Source organism: Colias philodice, chromosome 1 (assembly GCF_061535455.1).
Source record: "Colias philodice isolate Cphi_HAF_F1 chromosome 1, ilColPhil1 Martin Lab GWU primary, whole genome shotgun sequence".
In the NCBI taxonomy this organism is placed as follows: Eukaryota; Metazoa; Arthropoda; class Insecta; order Lepidoptera; family Pieridae; genus Colias; species Colias philodice.
The window spans coordinates 1869572-1893356 of record NC_143086.1 but is presented as its reverse complement, the minus strand read 5'-3'; the positions used below and the strand labels follow the sequence as shown (position 1 = coordinate 1893356).

Genomic DNA, 23785 nt, shown 5'->3' with positions numbered 1-23785 from the left:
AAATTTTAAATTGATTTAAGTCTTGTAAACGTATAAACGATATAAAGGTAGTTACGCCAGAAGTTTATCCTCAGTTTTTTGTGGTTTTGGGATTAAAATGAAAGATCGTATTTCTAGAATCGAAGGCCTTTAATTCCATATAATTACACAACTTAGCCTGAAGTATCACATGAATCATCGAAATAAGGTTAAAAATTTTGAAAAGATAAGCTTTAACACTACGTTGTACACCGACATGCATTTTTGGATTGTTAAACATCTACGATACATTATGAATAATGCTATTATATTAATAAACAATTATTGAAAAATACGCAAGAAATTGTTTTTTTTATATTGGAAGTGCCGATTGCATCATTGGTATATTATATGTAATAATTTAAAGAAATGATTATAATATGATACTATTGAATCAACGTTAATTTTCAATGAAATCCAAGAATAGTGTTGCAGTTGGATCAAATCAATTAAGTAGTAAACAAAATTCGATTTCATTTTTTTTAAATAATTTGTTACAGAAATAAAAACAATCGAAATTCGCATTTGAAAACAAACAATAACAATTCGGCATAACGGATCACAAATTTATATTACGAATGGAAACGGCGGGGAATTCTCAACCTTATTCAGACGAAATAAGACTACTTTTCATAATTCCTATACAATACAATGGTATTTACGACAAAAGACAGGTTATACAGTTACTACAAGGATACATTAGCTTGACTACATACCTTGATATCAATACTTATAAGAGTAATCGGTAGTTATATTTAAATCTACGACGCATCACAATTAATATGTTTAGTAGTAAAATTAACAACTAGTAAAATTAAAGACAGTCTTTACATAACTTGAAATAAATCGACAGCGGATACGACGAGCCTGAAGAAATATTTGGCAATGTTAGTGTGAACGAAACAATTTTCGCACATTCATTTATTTAATTGATTAACAATTTCTTTGAAATACGCTTAATCAATAAAATTAAAATTATTTACCAGTTTTATTTTATTTTAAGTATCACATTTGAAATTTGAAATAAAATTAAAATTTAGTTTCTTTAATTTATGTATGCAGTAATAAAATTTTCAATAATCTAATATGGCGACACTAGAAAAAAGACTTTACAACAATTACCATATTCAAACAGACTTTTTCTTATTATATTTAAAACATAATGTAATATGAAAAAGTCACATAGTACATAACTACATAACTTTATTCATAGTTACAGCCGCCACTTTTAAGTGACAAATAACTACCTTTCTTCAAGCTAGTTGTACCAAAGGGAAAGTCCAAAATGAACACCGCTTTAGCGGATTCAAAACACTTACACACTTACAAATTAAAACTTTAATATTATGCTTAATATTATGCTTCCCCAATAATAATAATAATGAGATCTTGACATAACCAGTTAGTGCAACAAATGAACTTAACAATGAGTTTAAATTTACCGAAATTAAATATTTACATCTATAAAAATGGAGTTATACAATTCCAAATACACCAACTAATAGATTAGAGTTTAGACAATACTTAGACTGTTTAAATAGATCATATCCTAATTACGAGCGAGCAAAAATAAATAATCAGAATAATTAAAACGGTTTGTTTTGAATTTCATTTAAAATATGAATCGGACCCTTTAAAAAATGGACAGAGTTGGAAGAGTAGTGGCAATCACGATAGTGTAGATGGCATAAATGTCTATGATCGACTGTCATTGTACATGTTTATTCATTATCACCTCAATGGCGGCAAGCATCGACGAACATTTGTTGGGCCAACGTTGCCCATTTTTCAGAGGGCCCATTAGGTTTGAATTGAAGCGTTTTGACACGTGTGTCATGCGCATCGATTTCTCACCAATATATTACAGGATTATATCATGCAGTACCTTTTAAAGGATTTAAAAGGCAAAGTTTAAAACACGATATACAATTATATGGTTAAGAAATAATTACCTTCACATTAAGGAATATACCATCTAAGACTAATATTTGAACTGTATTTAATCTAAAATTTCTACGAATACCTACTAATAGTAATGTAACAGTTTAAGTATCGGAATATAAATTAATATTAAAAACCTCATTAAATTAGCTCTTTTGAGTAATAAATTATTCGGACGTCCAAAGTGTGTTTAGTTTTTCCACAAAGTTAAATTCTTTCGCTCTGTGATCTATTGAAACTTCACATACCGGGGTTTTTAATGCCCCAAAAAACTAAATCAACTTTACATAATGTTACGTGCAAATTATATATAAAAAAAAACATCTAAAAAACATTAAATTACGTCTCAACATATAATGTAACTTAAACTCACAATACAGTAAGGTAACGGCACCAGTGGTGGACAAGCATCCAGTAATGGACAAAATAAATATTAAATTTAAATATTAAGACCAAAATTAACGTTATATAATTTGGCAATACTTAAAATAAAAGTTTGGTTCATAAGCTATCAAAATACGACATTTCATCTTATTCGGCCAAAATGTTTGAAGATGGCAGAACGTTATGTTTAGTTGCTGCGACTCGTTTCGAAGAAATCCGTTTTTACTAAGGAAATCCTTAAGGAAGTGAGGACACAATTTTGGTTATAAGAATTTTTGTATAAATGTTAGCAAAATTTGATATTACTTTTATTTATAGTAGTTAATTGTACGAAATATTACACGATTTAGTATCATGATAGGTTATGTTGTTTAAATAAAATTCTTCAGTGTCCATAACTGGATTTAATTCTATGGATATATCCATTTATGGACATATGTCGAAAATAAACTTTTTTTAAAGGTATTAATTACATGCGCTTTTCTGTATTGTCTTTTCATTCTGATTAATAATATACCTATCACGTCCATTTCAAACAAAGGGTTCCAATATTGTACAACAATTGTCCATGACTGGATTTGCTTTGGTTCCTATAATGGACATTGATGTTTTTTGTGAAAATTACACTAATGGGTCCAACAATATAATATCTATCTAAACATGAAGAATATATTTTAGAACAATGGGTCATTATGTGCTGTCCGACTCGTTCTCGGCTTCATTCTCTATCACTGCGTAGAGAAGTCGCATACTTATGCGTATTGTAACGCATCTATCATAGCGAGTTCTCTGATGAACTGTTTGGATCGTTGTCTGCTGCTAAATTCCACCACCATATAGCACACACGCTTAAATTTCATCCACACCATCTTGACAACAGTTTAAAAAAAGCTTTTTGCCTCGTGCTACAATTTGGAATCCATATCGATGGACCGATCAGATTAAGGCTGCTGGCGGATTCAGATTGGCGATTCACTTCACGAGTGTAGCGGAATGCCAGGAAACAGAGAGATATGGCGGAACATCGTGAAGCGGGTAACATCTACCCCCCTAGAGTGATATGACGAAGAAGAAGAAGTCCCAAAATGGATGGAATGGCAGTACTTTTTTTAGTTATATTTTTCATCCCTGACTTATTGAGAAAAAAAACCATATTGGTGTTTCTTAACGGACATAACTCGTATTTAACGATGCATTTCTCCAATTTTTGCCCAGAAAATGGAAATTAAGACTGTTTTAAATATTATAAGTATGCAAAATAATTAATAAGTACTATTTTTTATAAATACATCCCCGATTTATTGTATTCCAATCATCATTTTCAAGATTTTATTGATAACTATAAGTCTTCTCCAAGTGTAAATAACTAGAGAAACGACATTAGGTACAGTCCATAAATGGGTGTTCATAACTGGATGTTGTCCAAAACTGGGTGTCCATCATTAGATTTTTCACTGTCCAACACTGGTGCAAAAAAGTGGTTTTTTAATTTATAAATAACTTCATTATTTATGCATTGTAATCTTTTTTCTAACATTGGTTACGTTAAACTAACATTGAACTAAAGGTATAACTAAACAATATCCAATAAAGTTAAAAAACCTACGAGAAATTTGCAAAAAACTTCAATTTTTTCCTTAATCTGTACAAGACTGGTGCCGTTACGTTACATTATTTACAGAGATAGGAGAATTTAAATTCCATTTACAATAATAAACTTTAAATTACGAAGTAAAATTGTTAAATACGATTACAATCTATCGATATACATGCCGAAAACATTATATTTATCATATAAATAAATTAATATGAATCCTTTAAATTGCGTCCACACGAAAAATAAGTTCACATTTGAATGTTTTTTAAATACCAAAAATGAATGTTCGTTTAGTACATTTGTTGTGTGTAGGCGCATTTTTATGGGCGAAAAATATCAGGTCAAAAGATTTAAAAACCAAATCAAACCGAGACAATAAATATAGACAACAAATTCCATCACAATAAAACTTACAGACTATGAAGGTGTCAATAAAAAAAAGCTCTTGGTATATTTGCAAATAATAATCCAATGATATTTAACTCTCAGGTGCTTAAAGTTAAGATTACATTACATAATATGTGTTAAGTAAATTAATTATATCCTAATAAACTGCAACTCGCAACGTCCCTTAAAAGACTAGAGTTGCAAGTTCATTATTTAAATGCATTGGTTTATTTAATTATTTATTTAATACACCTACATAATTTAAGATCAAATACAATAATTTAAGTTAATACTTTAAAATATTGGGTATTTTTCAGTTTTTTTGTTTTCGTTAAAATGTCAATATTTGGCTTAAATATGACTGTGTAGAATGTGCCTTAATATTTCATTAGTCTATGGAAAATGTTGTTTTTACAGTCATTATATTTTAAGGTGTGTTGTTTTGAACTAACTTAATATGTCTTTTGTGTTGTCATGTTTCCTTTATATGAAGAAACTAGCGGTCCGCCCCGGCTTCGCCCGTGGTACCTACATGTTTAAACTATTCTATCTCTCAAGTTGGATCGAACTGCACATGGTGTGCGAATTTTATTATAATCGATTAAGTCGTTTAGGAGTCCATTGAGGACAAACATTGTGACACGAGATTTATATATATTAAGATTGATTGACGTTCGTATCGTTTTGTAATTTATAAAGATCATTCACAACTACCTAAAGTGTATCGAGTAATTCAACATCGAGAAATACACATTACACACATATTAAGGAAGACTGGTTAAAATTACTACAAACGGATGTCGCCTACAGAAACAACCCTTAACAATAAGTTAGACAATCTGAAAGTAGATGTCACCTAAAATTTATGAACGACCTTCATGTATGATGTTCTGAGCATTTACATAAATTGCTTTGTGACTTTTGATGTTTAGGTCGTCGAGTAAAATCTGAGACTAAAATTGCGCTAATGACATCATTTTAGACCGATGTTTTTTTTCAATTCCGTTCAAATTTTATTTTTTAGATGCTTATATTTAAACAAAATAATACATTGTTCTTCAAAAATCCTATATCCCTGTCAATAAACCGTAACTAACACCACAATCGTTCTTGTGAATAACTACACTACACTTATGTAGAATATTGTTTTGGGGCTTCCTAAAAACCCAAACACTGTTTGTCACTTTTAACACTAAAACTGTCATGGTCAGAGAAAATTCGTAATATTAGTCATTTTTCACTTATTTATTCACAAGAACGTAAACTGCACATAATTAGTCATCAAATCTCCACACTTGGCCAAATGAAGGTAGTTTGATCACACTGTTTTTGAAAACTACCCGCATCATAAAACCACTTTTCTTCTATTTTTCATACTTATGGCGAAACGAAAACGGTTCCGTGTCTTGTGATGTCTTGACAGTATTCTTTCTCACGGTTAATGCAGGGTTTTAGATCTTTTGGAGCGTTTTAGTGCTTTAGACGTTCGCACCCACGGCAACTTGAAGGGGCTGGAAACAGATAGTGACAATTAGACGCAGTCTGATACATGTGAATCGAGATGAAGACATGCATGACATATAGGCAAAATTGTTTCCTTCAGATTATTTTCTGGGTGGTCCATTGAAAAGTTACATTTGGGGTCGCATTTTTTAGAGGACGCAATTTTATTTTTTTGATGTGTAGGGGGGGTCAGTGTGAAGCTATCACCAAGTTTGTGGGGTCGCCACCCTTGTCCCACGGCCGCCATCTTGAAAATAGCGGTTGAAATGGTTTTTACGATATATCTCTTAAACTATTTATCTGATAATAAAACAATGTTAACATTATTCGTTGCAAATTAAATTCTCTACAACTTAGGTTCAGTAACTTTTTGTCGTAGAACTATAAACAAAAAAGTTATAAGCGAAAATGTTCAGAAATTAGAGATGTTTATATTTTTCAATAAAACTTTTTTTATAAGTTTACGAAGAAATTATATCAGACCATTTTTGTAGATTGTTTTTCGTAGAACAACTTTTATTTACAACATTTTTTCATTAAGTAAATAGCTAAGGTTTTACAGCCATCCGAAGTGAGTACTATTTTAAGTACTCTTTACTATACAGAATACGATATATTATGTGTGTACTAATAATAATTTGTCACCAGTAATTATTTTATTTTTGTTATAATAATATTTTTAATAATTAATTTTACAATATTATTAATAATTAATTATTGAATCTTTTCCCCACAACCCAGGAGGTAGAGTCTGGAAGTGCATTTTTTTTACGTCGAAAAGCAGGGCTGAAATGTTCTGCAGTGTGCTTCCATTGTTGTGGAGTCTGGGAAAAGAGCCAATAGCCAATTTATTATATATATAGTTACTACTGAAAAATAGTACTCACTTCTGAGCGCTGTAAAACCTTAGCTATTGACGTAATGAAAAAATGTTGTATATAAAAGTTGTTCCTCGAAAAACAATCTACAAAAATAGTCTTATATCATTTCTTCGTAAAATGATAAAAAAAGTTTTATTGAAAAATATAAATAGCTCTAATTTCTGAACATTTTCGCTTATAACTTTTTTATTTATAGTTCTACGACAAAAAGTTACTGAATCAAAGTTGTAGAAAATTTAATTTGCAACAAATAATGTTAAAATTGTTTTATTATCAGATAAATAGTTTAAGAGATATATCGTTAAAACCATTTCAACCGCTATTTTCAAGATGGCGGCCATGGGACAAGGGTGGCGACCCCACAAACTTGGTTTTAGCTTCACACTGACCCCCCCTACACATCAAAAAAATAAAATTGCGTCCTCTAAAAAACTCAAGGTCAGGCCTAAAAAATGTAACATTTCAATGGATCAGGGATCTAGTTTTGATATTGAGAGGCCGTGCCAGTTATTCAGATTAGGTAAAGGGTGTGTGCAACATTTATATACAGTTACATACGCAGAAGAATGAACTTAGTGACCGCTTTAACAATTTGTTTATTAGATCTTATTCTAAATTACAAAATTACAGACTCAAAAAATAAGTTTACCTTTGCTTTCTTCATAATCAATAAAGATCAAAATTATGTATATTTCTGGCACGGCCCCTTATAATTAAATCCTAATGAGTAAATATAACGAACACTTAAAGCGTAATAATAAAGAGAAGTTTTCAAATCACTACATAGTATAAAACAAAGTCGCTTTCCCTGTCCCTATGTCCCTATGTCCCTTTGTACGCTTAAATCTTTGAAACTACGCAACGGATTTTGATGCGGTTTTTTTTAATAGATAGAGTGATTCAAGAGGAAGGTTTATATGTATAATAACATCCATTAAATAGTGGAGAAGTACTGTTATTTTTGAGGTTTCTAATGTGATGTCGTAAATAATTACATTTTTTCCGCTTACATTGCAAACGCAGGCTGAACCCTACGAGTTTTATCAAAATAATGTACTAAGTATTGTACACATTGAAAAGGTCAACAGAAAAGTCCGCGATGGTATATGTCTATCTCTTATGGATAACCCACAATAAAATTTTTTTGTCATTTACTTTTTGCGACAAATAATGGCTAATTTTCGATGCGATTTTAACCAATACAGCATTAATCCTTAACAAATTAAAGACCTTGAATACATTGTTCATTTAATATAGATCTATATGGCCCTTTACACCGTATGATTTAAGTGAATATTTTCGAAGATATTACAGATTTAAAAATTGCGGGACGTAGCGTTTGCGGCGATACCGGCCGCCCGGCTATCTATTTTATACCCGTGCGAAGCCGGAGCGGGCCGCTATGTTTTTATCATAGAGATGTTTTTATATACAACTAGCGACCCGCCCCGGCTTCGCACGGGTGCAATGCTGATACTAAATACACTACAGAAAAATTGTGAACGTTGTATAGGTATAAAAATATAGCGGCCCGCTCCGGCCTCCGGCATCGCACGGGTATAAAATACATAGCCGGGCGGCCGCAAACGCTACGTCCTGCAATTTTTAAATCTGTAATATCTTCGAAAATATTCACTTAAATCATACGGTGTAAAGGGCCATATAGATCTATATTAAATGAACAATGTATCCATGGTATTTAATTGGTTAAGGATTAATGCTGTATTGGTTAAAATCGCTTCGAAAATTAGCCATTATTTGTCGTAAAAAGTAAATGACAAAAAAAAGTTATTGTGGGTTATCCATAAGAGATAGACATATACCATCGCGGACTTTTCTGTAGACCTTTTCAATGTGTATAATACTTAGTACATTATTTTGATAAAACTCGTAGGGTTCAGCCTACGTTTGCAATGTAAGCGGAATAAATGTAATTTTTTACGACATCACATTAGAAACCTCAAAAATAACAGTACTTCTCCACTACTTAATGGATCTTATTATACATATAAACCTTCCTCTTGAATCACTCTATCTATTAAAAAAAACCGCATCAAAATCCGTTGCGTAGTTTCAAAGATTTAAGCGTACAAAGGGACATAGGGACATAGGGACAGGGAAAGCGACTTTGTTTTATACTATGTAGTGATAGTGACGTTCACAGTTTTTCTGTAGTGTATTTAGTATCAGCATTGCACCCGTGCGAAGCCGGGGCGGGTCGCTAGTACATCAATAAAATACAATAATTAGAAGTGCACTAAAAACTAACATATTTTGAGATAACACTACTTACTACTACTTAGTAGTGAGGCACAAGATGAGCTTTGCATGTGTGTGAGTGAATATAGATACTGTAGATAAGATGACGGCTTAGAGCGCGGAACATACTTTTTTTTATGTTAATAGCAGGCAAACGAGCAAACGGGTCACCTGATGTTAAGTGAACATCGTCGCCCACTTGCACCCACAATACCAGAGGTATGGCGAGTGTGTTGCCGGCCTTTAAGGTAGGTGTACGCTCTTTTCTTAAAGGTCCCCAAATCGTAACTCATTGGAAACACTGCCCGCGGGAGCAGATTCCAAATTTCCGTAGCACGAAGCAAAAAGCTTCTTTTAAAGCGAACTGTTGTTGATCGCCAGCTGTCGAGATGGTATGGATGGAATTTGAGCTTGTGACGTGCTGTACGGTGGTGGAATTCAGCCGCAGGCAGTGTTCCAAACAGTTCTTCAGAGTACTCCCCATGATAAATGCGGTAGAAGACGCATAAGGAGGCGACTTCTCTACTTCTACCTTTGATTGGCTTATAACTGTTTATAGTTTTCTGTGTAGCGGCCTGAGGCGCGGCGCGTGTAGCGGTTTCTTGCTGTACTTTTGGCGGTCACTCACACATATGCAAAGTTCAGCTTATGCCTCGCTGACTGTAATTTATTCTTACCTTTGAGCCGTCTTAGATGAAATATTCGATCATCAACATCCGAACTAAATGCATGCAATTACATTATACGTACCATTATCAGACGCCAGCATCTGTTAGGAGTTATTTTAATAATACTGTACCGATCTTGTTATAAATTTAAACTACTGCCTACTACTTACCTTGGATCCAACATTGCGTACTGAATGCGTTATTGAATTGTGGGACTACTTAAAGCAAAATCAATAATTTTGAGAATTTCATCCTCACAGAAGATTGGAAAATCGTATATTTAACAAAAGTAGAAGTCTACTGAACAAAAAAATGCCTATAATTTAATATTGCACAGATTACATTTCTAAACATTTAGTTCTACACATATTTCTAAATGTAGTAATTACTATGCCCCGTATTTGCTCCTTGTGTTTTGTATCTTCAAAACACATAACAAACTTCTGAATCGAAAAAAATCTTAAAATAAAGAACTACATATCTATTACCCGTACGAGTTAACTTGAGACTCGGCTGGAGTGCAACATATGCGATATATTTTTCGTTTCGTTTCATTATAGTTTCTCCTTAAAAATATTACTACCCGAAGTAAGTAAAACTGGTATTAACTGTAATAGATCAAACACACACACACACACACACACGCACACTCACTCACTCACTCGCACACATGCATCTGCACACGTATTATATTTGTAAAGTTTAGTTAAGGAAGAGCGGGTCCTCCTGACACAGGTTTTTGTAAACTAGGAGGACTCATCCATTTTCTATCTTTGAAAATTGTGTGAATATTTCATTTTCATTTACTTAGTTAGAATTACACTTCATTATTTTATTTATTTTGGAAAGGTACCTTACAATATTATATTGAAAATAATGTCATCGGCTCAGGTCTCAAGTTTATTCGTGCGGGCTGTAATTTTTTAATAAGCGAAACAACATGCAATATGTGGTGTCTTGAGAATTTGATACTTGTTACATGCCACGTGCTAACACTTATTTTTTTAATGGTAATTTTATATCCGCAATATATTATAATCGTAAATGAATTTCATTTGACAATAATTGAACCGATTTCATCTTTATATATTTATATTTTTTTATTGAATCTCATTATTTAAATACATATTTTGTACACTACACTCTGGTGATTGGTGAAACGAAATGTGATCCAAAATAATTTGATTTTTATTTAAATATGATAGCCTTCTTCTATGAGCATGAGTTTCGAAAGGAATGTTGCTTAAAATACTACACTATTCGGATCTACTACATATAATATTCACCAATTACAACCATACTGTCAGAGACGAAGCCATATTCCGTCGTTACACAAAGAACAATAATTTTAATCAACATTAACATTGCAACGTATATTACGAATATTTCCAGTGAATCATGCAAAATTGTAATAATATACTTACACGATTTTTGTCTAAAACTTCAACATATAATCTTAAACGACTCTTTACAGACGATCGGCTATTTCCAGGAGTGCCTGGCTATAATCTACTGGCTTATATTGATAGAACTTTTGATGTTCCAATCGACGATTTTGGGCTCTGCAATAATCAATTGTATTATTACAGAACCCAAATTTTATTATCGCAGTATAATAAAATTTTGGGAAACCGTGATACTACAATATGAAGTTAGAAAATTTAAAATGTATGGCAAGTTTAATTGTATCTGGCATTTAACAAAAGTAAAATGTATATATTTATTTACATAAAATATAGACATTATTTAAGACAAATTATTTCAAAATAAACTCATCCCCTATGTTAAGAAAATGCAATACAAAATATTTATTTTCAATATTAACATATTTTAACCTTCATCTTCTAAAATTCACTTCCGTCTATTATTTTAGTAATATCTTATATAATAATATTATGATAACAATTTAAAACAGTACGTATTTTTAATGCTTACTAAAATTAATGTAAATTGTTTCTTACTGAAGTTTTTATATATATATTATATAGCATAATAAATATAGTTAGTAGTTGTGATTACAAACACATGCGCCTGCGCCGGGTTTACAGTTTAGTAATACTACGCATAACTTAAAAATATATATTATTTCTAAAAAAGAAACAATGACTCATCAATTCAGATATATATACAGTAAAAACAAAAAATAGAGAGAAATAATTTACCAAAAACGGTGTAACATGCATAAATATAGGAAAATAATGCAAAATATATTACTTATTCAATTTTCAAGCGTAGTGTTATGTAAAAGAGATGCAATTTATTATGTGATATGGGAAACATTTCCTTGCAAACCCTATTTTTTGGAACATATTTAAAATAATGGTTGTATCATATCTCAAAAACAACTTAAAGTGAAGTCTCATGTCCCATAGTGGGGTAAGGGGTAGATGCATTATACATCTGTTTCACTGATCGATTTTATTAGGGACAAGTAGGTGATGTATGTGCCCTTATGTGTCCTGCCAGACCGAGACATTTTTTTCCGTCGTCTCCACCGAGAATCGAGCCCAGTACCCCTCAGCTCTACGCTCATGTGTCAACCACTATACCAAGGAGGCAGTCAAAAACAACTTAATCCATTCTTTTACATTTTTGAAACATAACATTTACGAGTCCAGCTCGTTGTTTATTACTTTAAAATATACATAGAAAATAATAATAATTTTCGATTTTTCTACAGTACTAAATTTTACCCGAATTTACTCATTTTCCATATCACAAACAAAAAACAAATTCTAGCGAGTTCCATGCAGTACAAAAATCATGAAATATAACATGGAAACAGTATATTATTCGTGTGACATAGAAAACATATTTACCTCTAAAAAATATACATTTATATAGAAAAATATGTATTTTACACAATTATATGTGGCATTAATTTTTTATTGCGAAAAACACTTATTTTTCCACATCACACGGAAAATGGGTTCAAAATTAGTTTCATGCAAACAAAATAGAGAAACATAATATTTAATGTAGGTACACAGTATAATTAATATGATATGGAGAACGTATTTACTTATAAATTTATAAACAAATCACTATGAAAATACACAGAAAATGAGATTTTACTCGTTTTTATATTTTTTCTGCACCAGTTATTTTACAGCAAATTACAAGTTTTCCACATCACATAGAGCAGGTTTTAGTTGCAGTACAAGGTAAAGATACGTATGAGAAGGAATTAGGAATTGATTAAAGAGGTTCCTACCTAATGCACGAACTGTGGCGAACCCTATTTAACCGCATACAAACTTCTCGTTTAATTCAACGACATCTGTGGACGTCTTTTGAAATCTCCACAAGAAAGCCGCAAGACGACGTTTGTAAAATGGCGGGAGTTTAGAATTCGAAAAATACGGTTAGGTTAAGTTTTATGCATAATATGTTATTTTTAGCTTTTATTAGAAGCTTATTAGTAACTTGCTAGACAGGGGTTGAATAATTAAACAATATAAATGTTTATTATTCATTTTTGTTCATGAGGTTATTCGATATATATTTCGTTCATCTAATGCTTAAACTAAATTAAAAGCGATAGGGTTTCATTTATTATATTATCTTTGTTTATTTCTTCTTTATATACATACCCACATTTCTCAAAGAATATTCAATTTGAAATATTCTTAAGCCCACGAAGGGATACGTAATTCTCATTCGGGAAATGAGATGTCGCTGGAGTTCTTCGCTGCGTTTTGTATATTGAATACATTTCATTACCTTTATATTTTAAGTAGAAATTTCAGCATGCCGCAAATCACCCTTAATTTAAATTTACTACCTTGAACCGTGTAGACCGAAGAATGAATCAATCGATTGACAACGAGTTTTTCCTCGAGAATTCTAATTTATTTATTATTATTTCGTACTTTACCTTCAAATTATACTGGATCTAGTTTGCCGGCTTTAGAACTTATTGTAAGAAATTTTACTTTCCGACTACCTATGTACATAAAAGTACATAACGAATATCTGAGCACTAACTATTCCTGAACAAACTTTCCGTTTTCGATTCAACGAAAGCAAAACGAAAGGATAAACTCATCGACTTTTACCACATCTTTGCTTAATTGCTTATCCTGTCCTGATGACCAAGACAAATGACACAAACGATAAAATAATATAATTTTCCATGTATAAATGCTTAAATTTATATATAACCAGGAATCGGTAGCTGAATTTCAACCTCTCCTATTAGAGCGTCTTCACATTAGGGCGTTAGTAGCGCGTCCGAAGCATATTCCTTCACATTAAAAGATCAGAACAGCAGCGCGGCACCCGCTCAGGCCAGTTTTGAAGTGTGACGCACTTCATTTCAAAAATGGATTTCGACGGGGAAATATTTCAACAATACATCAAAAACAATGCAGGAATAAACAAAGCACATAACTCTTTTCAGTTTTTTATGGATTTGTGGTTGTGATTGTCTCATTTCGAGTCGCACAACAACGCTCATGAATTTCCAAAATAAACCGTTCAGTATGGAACTCGCTCATTTTGCAGTACTATTACTTATATTTTCGTGCGCTTGCAACACTGGTTCATCGCTGATTTGATAGTATGCGGTGAAGGCGGTCTTGCAGGCAGTTTTGTCAAATCAATCCAGTTAAAAATCCGTATTGGCAAGTCATACACGATTGTTGAAATCCGCGCGATACGCGTCTGCCATTTGCCTCGACCAGCAGTCCAGGAATCGGGTCATCAATGCCCAAACCAGAGCAAGCCGTAGTTAATACCGAATGTTGTACCACGATAAGCGGTAGCCTAATATCGTGGCTATATCTAGCTAACGTCCTAACCCCGATAAAAAAGACGGGTTGCACTCCGGGAGTGCCGGCAGAAGTGAAAACTTGATTATTAACGTTGAGCATGTTTGATATCCATCCTTCCGTCTTACGCTTTTTCGATCAGGTCACGTGTCCTGATTTTATACCCAAGGCCGCTAAAGAAGTTTTCACTTCATAAATGGGGGTTAATAGCTAGCCGGTACCAGTATCGTGGCTAGTGATGCCTGATTCATCCCGGAACGTTAGTGCCCAGACATCCGCGGGACTTACGCGCTCGGCAAGTCCGGGACGTCCTCCCCAAAGGAGCCAACGGGCAGGTGTTTAGCGATCTGCAGTTCGCTCATGTCCCTCTGCGGGCGAGGCCACACCGTATACACGGAGGGCGCGGACACGGGCGAGCTGGACCACGCGTCCCTGTGCCGTTGCCTTAACCGTTCCATGTGACGCTGTTCCCTTATCCGGCGCATGTGCCATCTAAAATCGTATTCGCCCGTTACTGCGTGTTGGGAACTTTTGGGAACGCTTAAGTCTATTTCGTTAGTATGATTATTGTATACGTCTAAGAGTCTAAACTACTTTTAGGATAGTTATTGTTTGTTATGTATTATTGTCTGTTATGTAAGTAATAATTCTTTATAATATATATATATATGTTTCCTATCTACTATATTATTTCTTATATATTATATTATTGCTTTTATTTTTATTTTTTTCTTTTTTTTTTATAATATGTACACTGCCACTGTCAGGATGTCAATGTGGTGTCCACTGAAAATCAGTGGAGAATCTAAGTGTCTTATATATCCTTAGATTCTCAAACCACTGAGTGGATATTATCCATTTTGTGCCGTTGTAACTAGTTATAAGTTAATTTTATTTATTTTTATGTATTAATATGCATCGGTACAAATAAATGTATTTTCTTTCTTTTCTTCTTGTTTAACGCACATGACACATGTATCTCCGATGCATGTGACATCTAACTCAACAAGAAGCCAACTTTGAACTACTTTTAAGATTAAAGGTATTAAGGTACATGATGTAACTCCGCATATGCCATCTAAAATGGTATGGGGCTTTTATGAGGGAACCTTTTTACACGCTTTTTATTAGCTTCACCTGTATGTTTGTATGTTTGTTTGTTAGTACCTAACTTTAATAAAATTTACCTACTACTTTTTTATTTGATACTAGCTTTCTGCCCGCGGCTTCGCCCGCGTTTTCAAGGAAAAACCCGTTCCCGTAGGATTTCCAGGATAAAACCTATCCTATGTCCTTTCTCGGGTATCAAAATATCTCTATACCAAATTTCATGCAAATTGGTTCAGTAGTTAAAGCGTGATTGAGTAACAGACAGACAGACAGAGTTACTTTCGCATTTATAATATTAGTATGGATTTAGGATAATGATTTACAATTTGTTTTACGGAAGCATTGGATTTCTTCGAAAAACCATTAACCGAGTCAACTTCAAGTAGCATTTTGAGATTTATCGTATATAAAAAGCGATCTCATTAAGCGATTTAACTCGATCTTTAAAATATTGGTTCTTACTTTTGATAAGAATAAATTAGATTTAGGCGAAATTATTTATATGAATGTGCATATCAAATACAAGAGTCATTTTAAATATTATTGGGCGATTACAATTTTTTGCTGCTAGGGAAATTCATTTCAAATTTATTATTATAGGTACCAATGATTACGTAATTGAGGGTACTTGTATGTACGTTTAGCCGCTAGCGTTAAAATGTTTAAATTAAAATTATTGTGATACCGCATCTATTTTTGAACAATGAAGAATTAATCTTATTAAATTTCTTATATTACCAGCATGTTTTGATTATTTGGGTATTCTATTAGTTATGATAACGACGGCATATTTATTACATCCGCTTTCTTATATTCTTTTTGGATTTTATAAATTTATTTCTTTGGTAGTTAATACGCATGTGGATACACAGAACAAGTTTCTAAACTAACAATAGGAATAAAACACATAAATAATAAACATTGAAATACACAATTTTCAATTCTAATGAACTGTGATCTACATGACAATATCTAAAATGATGAGAAGAGTCGTATTTTTTTGGGATGAAGGAAATGTGACATCTTAAAGTAAAATGAACATCGAACATTTAAGTTTTGTAAATACGCTTTGCATTTTATCCCTTAAGTGATATCTCAGGAACTACTGGTCCGATTTGAAAAATTCTTTCGACGTTAGATAGCCCTTTTATCGAGGAAGGCTATAGGCTAGATTATAATATCACAGCTAGTTACTAAATATTATTGCTAAATGCAAGAGAAACTGGGTTATTCACTCAATAGCTAACACTATAATTCAATTAAAACTATATCAATTCATTATTGTATAATTTAAGAAAGCTATTTCAATTTCCAGATAACTATTATATTATTACAGTAAGAATTAAATATACAGTCGCCTTGCTTCATTAAATAAATTGTAGCAAGTTTAAGAAAGGGGCTAAAACTACAGGCCAGTATTTTCGGATAAAACACCAAACGTATTCACAAAACACTTCTAAACATTTATACTACACATGGATGTTTAAAAGAAATACACATTTCATTATAGCATTTGCTCCATTTAAAAGTAAACTTAAAGGAAGGAATAGACAGTTACATTCGCTTATGCGTATGCTCTTCTACTGCTGTTAATGGTGTTTGAATTCACAACTTTGTCATCAAATTATTAATTTTGATGTTAGAGTTTTAATAAAAAAATCCAAACACCCACTCTAACCCATTTACTCTACATAAAAGAAAAAACCCCTCCTATAAAACTCTTAAAATCCCTATCTCCATTATTCCAAAACTAAAATAAACAAAAAATCCCGGAATCAAACCCAGTCCCCCCCAATATAGACAATCACAACCTAAAAGAATTGTTTTTCCTATTTTAAAATTATTATATCTTTTACTCAAATAAAAAAAACACCAGGAATCGAACCCAGTCTCAATGTGGACTATTTAACAAATTTTCTATTTCCTTTTTTCTTTTCATCTCAAAGAGAAAGTCACGTGCCACCACCTTTTTTATTATTTTTCGAATCTTTCATAAAATCTCTACTTCTTAAAGTAAACCAACCGGGAATCGAACCCAGTCCCCTTTTAGACTACCTCCTTCATCATTTATGAAGTAGAAGTTTTCCCTATATTCCCTATACATCCAAGAACACATATCACCTCAGCTACTCAATATCCTCCCTAAGAGTTCTAACGTTAAAGAGTTCGTATGTTAAAACCATTGAGATAATATTACTACGTATGGAGGAGACACCACGAACAAAATCTGTGCGCCATTTTTTTGCTCCAAGTTTTAAAAATTATTATCTAGTTAGGTACTTACCGATGAAAAGTTATGTTAGTCACTTTTCCGTATTATTTGTGTAATATCGTATCGTTGATGCGTTTCACTTTAAAACAAATAAAAAATGAGCGTGCAGTTAAGCCATATGGTTTATGTTGAGCGGAACATAAGTAGGCGGTGTCGTCTCCATATGTATATCTCAATGGTTAGAACGCTAATTTTACTGTCTTTCTTTCTATCTATTTTGACGACGCGGTTGGCGCAGTGGTAAAGTAACTGCCTACTGAGCCGACGGTCCCGGGTTCGATCCCCGGTCAGGTCAAATATTTGTGTGATGAACTCAATTATTTGTTCTTGGGTCTGGGTGTTATTATCTATATATTTATTATTATATTTATCGTCGCCTAGTACCCACAACACAAGCCTTGATTGAGCTTACTGTGGGACTAGGTCGATTTGTGTAATAATGTCCTATAATATTTAATATTTAATTTAATATATTTCTTAGTTCCAAGAACACATATCACCTCAGTTGCCTGCGCTCCTCGGCCTCCAGTTTCGAGTGACGTTTCTCGAACACCTTCTCGTTCATGTTCTCTGTGCCCTCTAGTGTGTACGAGCTTGGTAAGAGCTTTTCGCGCCATTGCGGTACCTGTGCGAGATATTTGGTGTATGAGTTTATTATTACTATAATATATGATGTTACATATGTAATTTGTAAAATTGTAAAACTGACAAGATTAAAAAGAGCAACTATGGAGTTTCTTGCCGATTCTTCTCCGTAGATACTGCTTTCCGAATCGGTGGTAAATGTTAAAAATATGTACCTAATGACGTTTCAAAAGTGCTTCTAGAAGAAGTCTAATTGAATAAATAAATGTTTGAGTTTGAGTTTAGTTGTGGATACTTATTAAATACTAGCTGTGCTCCGCGGTTTTACCCGCATTGCTCCTGTTCGGTCTTAGCGAGATGATAATATATATAGCCTATGGCCTTCCTCGATAAATGGGCCAATACCGAAATAATTTTTCAAAGCGGACCAGTAGTTCCCGAGATTAGCGCGTTCAAACACACAAACAAACAAAGTCTTCAGCTTTTTTATAAATATAGTATTATAAAAAAGTTTTTTTGTACTTAACAAATGCACTGAAAACTACTCTTAGAAATCTATATCTGTAAGTAATAACATAATCAATTTATTATTAATAATAAATTAATCTTGGGCTTTAACTGGGTTTCACAGTTAGTTATTTATTAGATAGCCGATTTCAGAAAAAAATTAAGAATAATATGGCCTATGACATTCTGTAATAATGTGTGTATATAACACTCAAACATTTCCAATCCTAGATCACCCCTTATAAAATTGCGAAAGTTTTTGAAAAAGAGCCCCTAAAAAAATCTCAGCCCTGTCTATTTTACAGCTAACCAATAGTTCTAACCATTGATTGGCTGAAAAATGGATATAGATAGATAGATAGATAGATAATACTTTATTGCACACACACAAGATTACATAAAACACAGAAAAATAACAAACAGATACAAGTATGTACAAATGGCGGCCTTATCGCTAGGCAGCGATCTCTTCCAGGCTACCATTAATTTGAACAAGGAAAACACATTTAAAGGAGGTGGGTGAGCAAAAATTATTGCGTTGAAAAAAAAAACATTATTACATATATTTATAGCATAAATTATATAAAGTAACAATATAATAAATCAGATAATACATATTAATATACCAAAAATAAATAATTATACGAATAACCTTATATAGCGTAGAGGAGAAAAGAAAAGGACAACAGCAATGAAATGGAGTGAGGATTAAGAAAGTGATAGATAGTGTGCCTTGAGGAGGTTTTTGAAACTGCCTAAGGTTTGAGCTTGTCGAACAGCTAGAGGGAGCTCATTCCAAAGCTTAACAGCGCGAACTGCAAAAGAATTGCTGTAGAATTTGCTGTTTGCGACTGGGACACGTAGAAGCAGAGATTTGGATGAGCGAGGGAACGGAGAAACAGAGAAAGCGAAATTATCCTTGAGATAGGGAGGAGCTTTAGGATCGAAGAGGATGGAGAAAAGAAGATGAAGGATGTGGGAATGACGTCGGAAGCGGATGGGAAGCCAGTTGAGTTTCTTGCGGTAGTCAGACACATGGTCAAACTTGCGCAAGCCAAAAATGAAACGAATGCAAAAATTTTGCAAGCGCTCAAGTCTATTCAACTGGACTTCCGAAAGGTCAAGAAAGGAAGTGTCAGCGTAATCAAGATGGGACAGGAGAAGGGAGTGAGCTAGCATTATTTTTGTTGGGATAGGTAGCAAGTTGCGCAGGCGCCGAAGTGAGCCAGCAGAAGCATACATCCTCCTGCTCACTTCCTTGAGATGGAGATCCCACGATAGAGTTTGGTCAATGAAAATACCAAGGTTTTTGACGTGAGTACTGTATTTAATTTGTGTTCCGCCCAACGAAACTACTGGAAGAGATGCCCAATCAATCCGTGACAAGAATGACGGACTCCCGATGACGATCGTTTGGGTTTTGGACGGATTAAGTACTAAGCCGTAATTCTTGCTCCAGTTAACGATCGTAGATAAGTCATCATTCATCTTGCTGATTGCATTAGGCAAGTCTTCCAGAGTTGCTTGCGTGTAGATCTGGACATCGTCGGCATACATGTGGTAGAGAGAAGTTAAAGATTGGGTTAGAGTATTAATAAAAATAGCAAAGAGGAGTGGAGACAAGACGCATCCTTGTGGCACGCCGGCATTGATATTGCGCCAAGACGAGGAAACGTCATCGAGCAAGATTCGCTGCCGGCGCCCATACAAATAACTATGGAACCAATCACACGCTGAAGGCGACAAATTAAGAGAGCGTAGCAAACTCAACAATAAATCGAAATCCACAGAGCCAAAGGCGTTACTGAAATCGAGTAACGTGAGTACTGTGAGTTGCTTATTGTCCATGCCGTGTCTAATGTCATCGGTGATTTTGGTGAGAGCAGTAGTCGTCCCATGACCAGGACGGAAACCGGATTGGAGAGGATTCAATAAATTATGACTGTTAAGGAAAATGCTGAATTGCTGATGGACTAGTTTTTCAAGGACTTTCGAAAGGAACGGTAAAATGGAAATTGGACGAAAATCGCTATGGGATAAGGGTTTTGACTTTTTGGGCAGAGGGATGATTTGGGCACTTTTCCAGGCAACGGGAAAAGTGCCCGAGGAAATGGAGAAGTTAAAAATATGAGTAATGGTAGGGATAATGAGGTCAAGGATAGGGATGATCATGTTACGACTGATGCCATCACTACCGACTGCATTAGACGATACTGACATAATGCTCTTCTTAACAACACCCTCAGCGAATGGGCTCAAAAGGAACGGGGGAAAATCAGGAATTGGTAAAGAAGAAAGATTCTGAAGAGAATGTAATTTTGTGTTAGTGTCCATGGCTGGAGAAGAATCAGTAAAGTGTTGATTGAGTTGCTCAATATTTAGGTTATCAGGGAGGGGATCACTACGTTTATTACCAACTCCTATGGATTGTAAGAATTTCCAAATTTTACTGGGGTCACCGTTCTCGACAGATGAGTGAATATGGCGTCTTTGTGCATCTCTACAACATGTATTACAACGATTCCGGATCCTCACGTACTTTTCCTTGTTCGAATCGCTATTGTTCGACTTGTATTTGGCTTTGGCTTTTGCTTTTAGATTTAATAGCGACTTGAGATCGTCTGTGAGCCAGGGAGCCGGTAAGTGTTTGAGTTTGACAGGTTTGAGAGGTGCGTGACGGTCGTAAAGCTGTGTAAGAAGCGAATTAAATAACTCAATTTTCGAATCAATGTTATCAGCAGAAAGAATAACAGACCAGTCGATTCTGCCAGCATCGCGGAGAAGGCTCTCGCTATCTATCCCAGCAAAACTGCGTCGCATCACGGATTTAGGCTTAGGTTTGGGAGGGCGTACATTAAAGGAGAGGAAGATAAGGTCGTGGTGGGAGAATGCGCTAGCATCACATTGACCATACTTCAGGACTAGGTTAGGAGAGGAAACGAAAGATAAATCGAGAAGTGAAGGGGAGCAGTTAGGCAAGAAGTGAGTGGGCTTTGAGGAAAGAAGGTGTAAGTTGTAGGATTCGGTAATAGAGAGAAGAGTCTTGGCACGGGAATCATTTTTTAGAAGGCATGTATTAAAATCCCCCATAATAATCGTATGCTCGTAGATAGGAACGGATTTTTCCAGGATGGATTCAAAGGAATGGAAATAATTGATAGAAAGGGAGGGACTATAAAACACCCCCAAGAGGAGTTTGGTATGACCTAAGGAGACTTCGATTATAAGATGTTCGGTTGCGTCTGGAGGAGGGGGCTGCGGCGACAAACTAATGATTTTGAAGGAAAGGTGAGAACGTAAATAGATTGCTACGCCACCACCACCTCTGCCAGTACGATCATTCCGTATTAAATGAAATCCAGGAAGGGAATAATTGGAGGAAGGAAGACAGGGTTTGAACCAAGACTCGGAAATAAGGATAGCATGTGCGTTAATAGATTCGAAAGAAGAAAGGAAATCTGAATAGTGTGCAGGTAAACTTTGGGCATTGATGTGGATAGCGTTGAAGGATCTTTGGCTGGAAGGGAAACACGAGGATAGGAAATGGTTTAGAGGAACGAATGAGGAACTGTGAAAGCTATCCTCACTGTCACAATCGCTGGACGAGAGAGACAAGTAATTGGGGTCGCTAGACGAGCTGTCGTTAGACATTATGAATTATTTATATAATTAAACAAAGAGTGGTATAAATATGATATTGAATAAAAAATGAAGAGAATACTAGGTTCTATAAATATATACTTATCGACAAAAAAAAATAAAAATCTAGAAATAATTTAAAATATAATACTAGACTAAAAGAAGAAAAAAAAAATATATATATATATATATATATATATATATATATATATATATATATATATATAATAGGAATAAATATATATAAGTGAATTTATAAATATAAGTGTTATTTAAAACGCTAATTTTTACTACACCCCCAGCAAATACAAAACAATACAGATATACCCTATATCCAAAGCTATATCCCTAGTACAATCGAAATACGTCCATTCTTTCCTAGAAAATTAAACTGAACCCTGAAAAACACCCTTAAAATGTCCTACAAATACCTCAACCGTGTCCACCGGACACCCAGCCAAGTGATCAATGTCCTCGAGCTTCACGTCCTGGTCGAGCCCAAAGTACCACGTCATATCCGGGTCGGCGATCACCGTGTCGTACGGCTTATTTGTGGTGATGCCGGGCGGCGGCGCTTGTATTATCTTGGCCCGGAGCACCGCTGGAATAGGGGGTTTTGTGATTTTTTTTATATTTTTGGGATGTGTTGGAAGTGAATTCTATCCTTTGCATGATTAGTCAATGTTATATATACATACATATATCATAAATACATATATATATCTAGTCGATTATATATTATTTATAATTGTTATAAGTAATGAAGGTGTGTACTCCGAAAGAATGCTGCATACAAAAATATATATTCTAACTCATTGTTATATCCTATTATTAAGATTCAATTTTTTGGATAATATGTGCAAGTATAAGTTCGTTTGATCATCTACGAGAAGCAAAATAAGTTTTAGAAAATTGATAAAAAAATTAAACATGAAGATTCTACTGTAAATAATATATTGAAAAAAGATAAATGGTATTAAAATCGTCTCAAAATGAACCATATGTGACTTTAACGTTAATGCAAATTAAAAAATACAATACTGTCACAGTGTCTTACGAATGTGACATATCCAAAAATTACTATAATCTACAAAAAATACTTGCAATTCCATATGTTAAATTATCGATATACAGGAAGGCAATTCTATCATATGCTAAATATATGTAATACATATATTAACCAGTGGCTTAACTCGCTATATATTAACCAGTGGCTTAACTCGCGTGGTAGCAGGTCATGATCATAGTTTTATTCATAGCAA

General features: G+C 33.8%; 1 protein-coding gene across 3 annotated transcripts in view; it reads right to left on the bottom strand.

The window, feature by feature from the left end:
• Positions 1-2333: 2333 nt before the first annotated feature.
• The window catches only part of LOC149490994 (uncharacterized), a 37797-nt gene continuing 16345 nt past the window's right edge, over positions 2334-23785 (bottom strand). For all 3 annotated transcript variants that reach the window (XM_089695784.1, XM_089695789.1, XM_089695794.1), the window contains exons 8-11: positions 22955-23124; positions 18293-18417; positions 14699-14902; positions 2334-5838 (exon numbers count right to left, since the gene is read on the bottom strand). In XM_089695784.1, coding sequence (XP_089551910.1) covers positions 5766-5838; positions 14699-14902; positions 18293-18417; positions 22955-23124 — 572 coding nt within the window. In that variant the 3' untranslated portion in view covers positions 2334-5765. The remainder of the gene's footprint in view (positions 5839-14698; positions 14903-18292; positions 18418-22954; positions 23125-23785) is intronic.